Here is a 10,246-nt window from a genome sequence, read left to right as displayed (position 1 = left end):
CTGCACTCTCTTAATAAAGCAACATAATTGCAGTATGCTCATGCTGCATAGATTGTGCAGAGCAGAAAATTCACCCCCATACATGAAACAGTCTCCCCCGTGAGTGTCATTTCTGATTGCCACCAGAATGACAAATGTGGCAGAGGAAGAAGCGGAGAACCATTCAGTTATCACCACCACCATTTCGACAACAATTGCTGCTGCTGCTGCAATTTATATTCCTCAGTATAGATTATAGAATGAAACTCCATAATGCAGCCGTCCTAGCCAAGTACAGAGTTAACTCGGCATCTGTCTTCCTCAGAGTGGCACCTTATTTAAATCACAAAGCATTTCTTTGAGGGATGTCAAGACAGGTTCCTGACTTTTTTCATTATAGGCAACACAGGTCAGCTGCAGACTAGATCAACTTTTCAGCAATAACCCATAATAAACCTACACAGAAAATAAGCCTTAAAGGACCAAAATGTGTTGAGCACAGAAAGCCCATCCAAAAGCATAAACTGTAACAAAGGACAAAGGGTTATCTTAATTTTGGTTTAACACAGCATAATCTACATATTGTTTTCTTGAATGTAGCTGATGCCACAATTCAGGGTTTTTTAAAAAAATGCAGGTGTATGTTTCTTATCTTTTTGCCCTCGCTGAGCATGGGAATTTGTCCTGGACAAGCCACTTTGGCCAATATTCAGCTACTGTGTTTTGTCAGTGAAAGGATTTCTGCTTCCACAATGGACTTCCATCCCCTGCTGTGGGGGAATCCCTGGAAAAGGTTTGGGGGATTTTGCACAAGCACAAATCCTTGCACTGATGGAACATTCACTCAGCACTGCTTTGGGTGCAACCCCACGGAAATTAATTTCATTGCAGTGGGGCTTTTGGTTTCTGCAAGAGAAACTCTCAGTGAATTACATGCAATCCAATAAACTTGATTCCCAGATCTTAAAAAGAGGTATTTGTATGTGTGAACTCTGGAGTTTAAACAAGTGTGATATATTTATTTAGCTTTATTTAAAAGTATTTTTAATCCTCTTAATGTTTCCAAAATCTCTTTGCTGTGCAGAGTCTAAAAACCAAACCAGTGTACTGTTAAAGCATTAACCTGTCGTGTCGCTTTTAGCCTTCTGCATTACCATCACAGGTGAAGTTACAATTTTACAGGCTAAACAGTGTGCCCCAAAACTGCTGCATTCCTGCATCCCCTTCTAGCAAAGATCATTCTGTGACATGAGCATAGTGTGAACTCTTGTAGAACACCTGCATTTTCTACACCATTAGAAAATACTGTCTTCTGTTTGCCTCCCAGCAATAACGATGATGAAGATCTTACACCGGAGCAAAAGGCGGAGCGTGAGAAAGAGAGGAGAATGGCCAACAACGCCCGCGAGCGCCTCCGCGTCCGAGACATCAACGAGGCTTTCAAGGAGCTGGGCCGGATGGTGCAGCTTCACCTGAAGAGCGACAAGCCCCAGACCAAACTTCTGATCTTGCATCAAGCTGTAGCTGTGATCCTCAGCTTAGAGCAGCAAGTCAGAGGTCAGTTAGATGCCTGGACAACATATCCCTGCTTTAATTGTCAAAGTTTTAATTGAAGCCACTGCTAAAAAGCAGCTTTATCCCTCTGTTTTAGCAGCAGTTTCAGTGCAATCCGCTTCATGCTATAATAATAATAGTAATTTTATTTAAATGCTGCCCATCTGACTGGGTTGCCCCAGCCACTCTGGGTGGCTCCCAACAGAATATTTTAAACACGGTAAAATATCAAACATTAAAAATTTCTAGAAGTCGGATACTTGTTTATTTCCTTGACAACTAGTGGGGGGAGTGCATTCCACAGGGCGGGCGCCACCACCAAGGCGGCCCTCTGCCTGGTTCCCTGTAATCTCACTTCTCACAGTGAGGGAACCACCAGAAGGCCCTCGGAGCTGGACCTCAGTGTCTGGGCAAAATGATGGGGGTGGAGATGCTTCTTCAGGTACCCTGGGCCCGAGGCTTTAGGGCTTTAAAGGTCAGCACCAACACTTTGAATTGTGCTTGGAAATGTACTGAGAGCTTTTGGAATAAGGCATATTACTATCAGCTGATGGGCAACGGGAGCACTCCTTGCTCCATCATAGGAAAAATCTAGACCTCAGTTTAAGCTCCTGGCCTGGTTTTTCCTTTGTAGACACGTGGTTACTTTCCCCATACCTGACATCACACTTGATGTCAGATGTGGGGCAGGCAGGTGTGGTTTGTGAGGAATGGCTTTATAGGCTATATTGGGGCTCTTTCTTGGGGTGCACTTGAGCTGTGAGGCTGGAGGTGCCGCACCTGTGTCCTCAGGGATCTGGTACTGAACATGCAGGTAATTCTGTGTCCCAGATGCTTACATGCTCAGATTATCAAGGATTTCGGACAGAGCAGGGAAAGGCAGGCTTTAAATATAAAATAGCTACAGATGCAAAATTCAGAGCTATAGAAATGTCTGCCCTTTGTTATTCTAATGGAGATTCATGAGACACTGAGAGTGAAAAGGAGGGGAAGGAATTGCTGTGGGATTGTGAAGTAAGCTGGTACCATGTTCAAATGCTAACATGCTTAATGCCCATTTGCTTTTGTTCTGCAGAAAGGAATCTGAATCCTAAAGCAGCATGTCTGAAAAGAAGGGAAGAAGAGAAAGTATCTTCGGAACCCCCGCCCCTTTCTTTGGCAGGACCCCACCCTGGGATGGGAGACACATCTAATCATATGGGACAGATGTAAAAAGCAAAAAAAGGCAAGTTTGTTTATTGCAGCCCACCCTCAACTAGCTCAGTACCAGGATAGCTGAAAGGCTTAACTTCTTCCAGACAGGCAGACAGGTGACTGCAATCTGCTGGGGAGCCCCTGCTGGCCATCCGCCTGTAGTGTAAAGAAGGGCCTTATCAGTAGTTGCCCCTGCCCTGTAGAATGACCTCCTGGTTGAGATCAGGCAGGCGATGGCCTTGGACGGCTTCCATTGGAAGTCGGAAACACATCCAAGCATAGGCATCCATGTTCCCAAACATTCACTTGGTTCCTGCTATTGGCCCCATAATATATATATTTTCCCCGTTTTGATTTTATTGATTAAAATGTTTCCATATAGCACACTGTCGGTTTTATTACTTGAACCACTTTTTTAGCTCTTCACACGCACTAAATCTCTCTCCCTCTCTGCAACTCGGTAGATATTTAATGCCACCTGAGCTGCGCCATTGCACTGTTCCCCTAGAATAAAAACGCAAGATGCGTATTTGGAGATTTTGACAGGTGGCAGCTTCTAGCAATATGCTACGGGCAAATAGAGTAGCATGAATAACTTCCTTCGGTGCTGGTATCTTATCTGACAAAGGGGCTTTCCTCCTTATGGGTTGCCATTTCTAGGTAAGCTCACCCGGCTCAGGACTGTTGGTTAGTCTTTAATCTACTCATGGCCTGCCAAGGGCCTCACATTACTGTGACCTGGTGGCAGCAAACCCCAACCTTCTGCAGCTTTATGTGGGTGAGCCAGGCAAACCCAAACTGGAGGCTCTGTTTTTGCCCCCTATCCCCTCTAGCCTTGCCTCCTTGAAGAGGGCAGGTCTGAGGAAGTCTCCCTTCTTCTTAAAAGATGGCACCAGGTGGTTAATTTTTGTTTAACGCCCCTTAAACCAGCACTGCACCTGTCAACTTGTCCTGTGCATCTTTGGCATGTGGGTTAGGTAGAAAAGCAGTCACTTGACCAGCTTAAGCCAGCAGGGTAAAGAAAATTCTACCCAAGGCCATCAACCAGTCAACCCCAGCCTTTATGCTGGATTTACAGGCAGGTGCCAAGCTAAAGGGTGAAAGCAGAGCCAACCAGGAAAGGAGGTGGTCTTTGAGCTGTGCTACTCTGCCTCCGCAGCTGGCCTCCTTTTCTTGCCTTGGAGTTACTGGGATGGGGGCAGATTTTTCTTGGATCTTAGAGAGCGAGGCCACCATCGTTCGAGTGCGCCATTTTTTCATATCTCTAAAATGGGAATAAAAAAATATCCCAATAGTACGGTAAGGTTTATTGAGAAATGGCTTGTAAAGCATGTTAAAATGCACTTTAAAAAATGTATATTGTATGGAAAATTAAGAATAAGAGCAAGAATTGACCTAAATCTTTTTCACTTCTTTTGCAGGTCCAAGTTGCCACATTTTCTTTACGTAAACCAGAGACCACTTCCTTAACAGCTGTATTATCTTAAACCCACATAAACACTTAACCCCCTTTTTTGTAATATAATAAGACAAGTCTGAGTAGTTACGAATCACAGACGCAAGAGATTTCAGCATTCCCGATTTCGAAACAAACACAAAAAGAAAAGTGCAACTTGAGGGACGTCTTTTTTCAACATATCATTCAGAATGTTTCAAGCAGTATGTTAGGAGCTGTAAATGCACAGCCAAGAGACTGAATTGGCAATCTTCTCCACACTGTGGGACAATGCATTTGTGCCTAAACTTCTTTTGGAAAAAAAAATATAATTAATTTGTAAGTCTGAAAAAAAAAATATTTAATTTAAAAATTGTAAACTTGCAATAATGAAAAGTGTACTTCTGAAGAAAAAAATATGAACGTTTTCATTGGTGTACTAGTCAGCTAGTGTTTATACTTACTGGATATTAAAAAGGGAAGCTTTTGCTACCCACATATTTACAAAACCAGCAAACGACCTAATGAAAACTGAAGTGATGACATTAGCCATTCCTTAGGGTAGGAGGAACAGATGGATCTTATAGACCTATGACACACACACACACACACATATATAAATATATATATATAAATATATATTAAAATTAGTGAATATGGTAAGCTTTTGTTCATTTGTTTCAAACTTTTTTGCTCCTGTAAAAAAAAAAAAGTACTGATTAACTTTTTTAAAAAAAGATTTTACTGTAAATAATGATTTTTGATTTTTGATTTTTTTTTCGGTCTTATTTCTCTCCCACTCCCCCATTTTGGGTCCCCTCCCTTTGTTGTAGCCTGTAGCGCCAACTCTGTTCCTGGAGGGGGCAGTTCAGGACGAAACGCTGGCCCTGATGTTACTTCTCATTCGTAAAATAAGTAGAGAGTTGTTCCTTCAGTCTTTTGGGGAGAATACAGGACTTACATGCGGCTGAACTGCAAGGCAGCATTTGGGGAGGCTTGGTCCAAACAGTTGTGGGCTGATTTCGTTTTCGTTTTTTGTCCGAATTGTAGATGTTGCGCTCTCTCTCTCTCTTTCTCTCTCTCTCTCATTAGACACTATTTCTGGAATTTTCAGAGGTACAAGGTTAGAATGCTACAATGTTACCACTGTGCCTTCCAATGTTTATATCATCGAAAACATAACATAAATCAAAGGTGGCTGTGATTTTAACGAACCAGTAGAAGTGTTAACCTAATGTGTGTAGCCTGAATACAATTTTGCAGCGAGGCGTTTCAGAATACATGGTCAGATTTGGCCGGGGGGGGGGATTACAAAGGGGGGGGTGTTGCTAGTTGTATGAAAGATTTTGTGGGGTTTTTTTAAGGGGAAAAACACACACCATTTTTTTTAAAGGAAAAGAAGTGGATTAATGAAAGGTCGACCATTTGCTGCCTCCTCCTTCATTTATGAAAATAATGCCAATATCCACTTATAATGCAGCATTTAGAACAAGCCTTACCTGTTCTAAAGCAACAAGTTGCACTTTGTTAAGGAGGGGGAAGTAGAGCAGTATTTCTCTGGCCAGTATGAACCAAGTTTTTACTTAACATATAAATATATATATATAATTGTAGCATAGATCAAACCTATGGCACAGCAACTGATCCAACAACTAGCTTTGGGCACAGCAGAGACTAGTATCCATAGCGAATCTTCAAAAGATTGACTTTGGTATACAGTATAGAACAATTAACAAATATTGCTCCCAAATTGTCTTCGTCAGCATCCTTTTGTCTTCTGTTCCAGCTTCCGTTTTCTTTTTTTAAATAGCCACACAAACTTGGCATGTATTTTTTAAATGAAATCTCCCTGTTCAAGTAGATTTTCCACCTATCAGCACTGAGTAAACGCCATAAGTCCATTGAAAACGGTCTAGACGTTCCATCTGTTCTCCTGTTTTGCCAGTTACATAGTAATGGGGGGAAAATACATTTGTAAATTTTATGCAACAAAATGGCAAACGTATCATTATTTTGAAATTGTGTATGTAAAAGTTATATTTTTACATGTAGACTCTTGTTATTATGTGTTTTAATACATTGTATCAGTTTTTTGTGTTTTTTTAAAAAAACTGTGGTTGAAACAAAATCTCATGGAGTAGTGAGATACGAGAATCTGAATTTTATGTTTCTGAAAAACATAAAGAACAAATATGATAGTTTACCATGTGAACCACCTTCTACATATCCATAAACATTTTGATTAGCTGTGTGTGTGCGTGTGCGTGTGTTGAAAATTGTAAATATGTTCAGTAGCAGTAAAACTTTAAATGCTTTTATTTGTCAGTAAGTTTCTCAAATGTGGAGGTGGATTGAAACCATCTTAACAGAGCAAAGACCATATTAGTTTAGCTCAGAACGTTTCAGTACAAATGCCATACTTTTAATAGCATTTATGCAGGTGAATGGGTAATCCTAATTCTTCTAAGTACTAGTATTCTGGACAGACTGAAGGATTCCTTTAAAGGATATTAAAATTGCTTGGCATTAAAAGTTTTTTTTATATGAAAATGAACAGTTTGAGGGGGGATTTTTGTTATAAACCATCTCCATGGACAGTTTTTCCATTTACTTACTTCAAGACCACTGTTGCCCACCTAAATTAAAAGATAACTGCAATCTGAAATGAGGCTGTCGAGGGGCAGGATGGGAGAATGAATATAAAACCCTTTTCTCCATTTAATTATGCCTTCCAAACAGAATACCAGTAAATAACCATAATAATAATAATAATAATAATAATAATAATAATAATAATAATAATATCACCTAGCAGTTATGTCACACCTTAAACATGCAGAGTCAATATCACTTTATTCTGTCCAAATCACAACCCAAGGGATATTTTTTTTAAAAAAAAACCACCTTTCTTTCAATGTGCACTTATGCACAGAGCATGCTTCTAAACTGTTGATGATCTACATAGAACCAGGAGAAAGGTTAGTGATGTATCAAATGGTAATCTTATCCGTATGGCTTTTGAGATGGTTTCCTGTTCCATAATGGAATTTAAACTTGAAAATTATTCAGCCACGCTGTCCTTTGTCTCACACACCCAACCTCCCCCCATTTGGGTTTTCTTATTTTTTTGCTGCGTGCATGCATTAATTTAGGGTCTGGCCGTAAGAGACAAGACACCACAAACCGCTGAGGCCTTCCCCCTGCTCCTGTCTTTTCAAACAGGTGTCCTCAGAGGAAGCTGTCACTTGATAGTCGACCTGGTGGTGTTGGCTTGGCTTTTAACCATTCAAGGAGGGCTATGTGTTATAACCAACAGTACTCAAAAACCCATCAGATATTTTAGTGGGTGATCCACCTCCACATTCAAGTAATTTATGAATATGCTGGTTAGGGAAATCTGTTCATCTAGAACTTCTTTTTCCTTTCTCCTTTTCACATTTGTCTTTCGTGTAGCTGCAAGGAACACTAATGTGTATACAGACAACTTGTCAGTTCAACCAGTGATGCAACTTGTACCGATGCAGTCTTCCGATTTGTTTCGTTTGTTAATTTCCTTTGGCGGGGGGGGTGGGAGGTTGGGGGGGTGCGTGGGTGGAACGGGGTGGAATTTGCAAATTTCATCTTTCTATTCTGATAGGCACGCTTCAATCTGTGCCGGGGGGAGGGGGGAGGGGGAGAGCAAACAATACAGTACATTGCCAGGAATGAAGAGAATTCATCAGGGGAGAAGAAAAAGCACAAATAAATTCAACTTGGCCCACTGACTCACTTGAAGTGGGGTAGGGCGGAGGGATCTTAAAGATGGAATAAGATAAATTCCAGCACAATGGGGCACCAAGACCTTTTCAGCTTGTTTTGTTTTGTTTCTCTTTCTTTTTTTCCAAAACAACATATTCTTTCTCTTGGGACTTGAAATTGACTCACCTTTGTGCAGTGCTGGTTTGAGCATACTCATTTCAAGTATTATAGACTTATGTAATGGTGAAAATATATGACCTGTGGCCTTTTTCATTCTTGTTACTTGTGATGCAACTAAGTGAAGATAAGAGAAAAAAAAGCAGAGATTTACCATGTATCAGTGCCTGGCTTTTTGTTACAAAGCTTCGTTTGTCTAGTGACCTTTTTGCTATAAAATAGAACTGTAGTACACCCTAGTCGGATAAAAGAAAAACCCTAAATTTAAAAAATAAAAAATATATTTGGCTTATTTTTCACAGGAGCAATCCTTTTATACCATGAATATTGCAAGGGGCGGGGGGAATCGTCAGATTCTGAATATTTCTTCTTTATAGATTTTTTGAATCATTCTGAGTAAAAGTTTGTTACTTTATTTTACTATTTAAAAGATGTTATTTTACCATGTGTTACTAAGATGAAATTGTATGGTAGTTTCTGTTTCTTTTTCTTTTTTAGTTGTAGGTCGCGGGGGGGGGGGGGCGGCAGGAATTTTTTTTGCGACCGAACCTGTAGTAGCTGCAACAGTTCAAAAAAGGAAAGGGGGGGAGGTGAAAATTACAAAAGGGACAAAAAAGGAGGAAAAAAAATGTTAATACAGTTACACTTTGTTTTCAACGTGTGGCTGAGTGCCTCAATTTCCCCTCCATGTTTTTGGTGTACTTTCTGATTTGTAGAAGTGTCCAAACAGGTTGTGTGCTGGAGTTCCTTCGAGAAGAGAGAGAAAAAAAAGCAAACAAACACAGCTTGCCGTAGGCCATTACCTGTTTCCCATCTGTAGTTATCCGATGCCGTCATGTACATGACCGTTCTGTAGCAATAAATGTGCCATTTTTATAAACTGCTTCTGACACCTTTGTTTCATTTCATTTTGCATTGTCCCATTTCTGTAGGTGTCACAGGAAGCGCTGCTTTTGGCTGACCTGGTTAGGTGGCGTTTTCGTCCCAGACACAACCCTCAAAATGCAAATGGGCTTTAAAGGTGCCCTTGGTGTGTTCGGAACTGCCACATTCCAGATGATGTGTAAAAAACTGAAGCTCTGGTCATCTGAGTTTCTTCTCAGAACACAAAGAGTTCTTCTAGAGGCCTCCATGCTCTTCATGTGCTGACTTGGGTAGCTGATAAAAGAATCTGCTTTCTGGACATAACTCTAGCAGAAGCACATGTACTTCACGTCTTGGCCTAAAACCTTTCTGTAATACGGCTATGCATTGTAATATAGTTGTTTTAAAAAGGGGTGGGGTTGGGGAGAGGACTGGCTCACGGTTGGCTTGAATCCCAATTGGTGGAGAAAGTTGTTTGTAAGTTTTAACTCCTTTGTAAAGTTCTTTCATATCTTTTGGAATGGAAGGTGCTATATAAAATGTAAAATCGCTTTCATGATCATCGGTATATAGCTACTCTGTAAATATAGCACCTGTATTTCACTTGGGGGGAAAAACTGTTATGTACATAATGAGAGGATATAATGCACCTTTGGACAATGGGGAAAATGTCAAGAAGGTGCTGACATGTATGCAAAAAAATAAAATAAATTGAACTATGTGATGAACTAGCCCTTGGGAGGGGGGAAGGTACCATCTGTCCAATTCAAAGCTAAGGACTAGAAGAAAAACCAATGGGCATAGTGCTTCTGTTGATCCAGATCTTCATGTAGTTTTCATATATTGATGAGATTATTTCCATGTCTCCAGACAGAAGCATTTCTTCCCTCCGACTGCAGTTTGAGCTGTACTAAAAAGCCAAAAGGGATGGTCACCTTTATTTTTACCTTCCCCCCCAATGAAACGTGTGTTGAAGTTGTAAATTATAAATGCTAACGTTGTATTTAACATCTTGTTAATGGGTGGGAAAGAAAGTAATAAATTCTGGTTGGCCCTGTTGCATTTTATTAGTCCAGAAGGTTTTCTCAATCTCTTAGTATCACAAAAATGGACCGTTAAAACAAAATTCAGAAGCCCATGTTACATACAGTACACTATTAGGAGATGTGTTTGTCAGATGGATCCTTCTTGGGGAAAGTGGAAATCTGGTCCTATGCAAATAATATTCAGTTGCTGCTAACACTGATGCCTATGTTCCACCTCCACTGTCTGAGATTGTCATGCTTCTGAATGCCACTTGCTGGA

At 40.5% G+C, this 10,246-nt stretch overlaps 1 protein-coding gene across 20 annotated transcripts in view; it reads left to right on the top strand.

The window, feature by feature from the left end:
* TCF4 (transcription factor 4) overlaps positions 1 to 10,000 on the top strand; it is a 339,764-nt gene extending 329,764 nt beyond the window's left edge. For 19 of the 20 annotated variants that reach the window (XM_053408685.1, XM_053408679.1, XM_053408675.1 and 16 more), the window contains 2 exons: positions 1,307 to 1,536; positions 2,609 to 2,748. In XM_053408685.1, the coding sequence (XP_053264660.1) occupies positions 1,307 to 1,536; positions 2,609 to 2,745 (367 nt within the window). In that variant the 3' untranslated portion in view covers positions 2,746 to 2,748. Of the gene's footprint in view, positions 1 to 1,306; positions 1,537 to 2,608; positions 2,759 to 4,148; positions 4,502 to 9,009 lie in introns of those variants that run through there. The other variant, XR_008332771.1, reaches the window with a different exon arrangement.
* Positions 10,001 to 10,246: the final 246 nt, after the last annotated feature.

This window comes from Podarcis raffonei, chromosome 11 (assembly GCF_027172205.1).
Source record: "Podarcis raffonei isolate rPodRaf1 chromosome 11, rPodRaf1.pri, whole genome shotgun sequence".
In the NCBI taxonomy this organism is placed as follows: Eukaryota; Metazoa; Chordata; class Lepidosauria; order Squamata; family Lacertidae; genus Podarcis; species Podarcis raffonei.
Note: the sequence above shows the minus strand (reverse complement) of the source record. Positions and strands in the feature narration are given on the sequence as shown.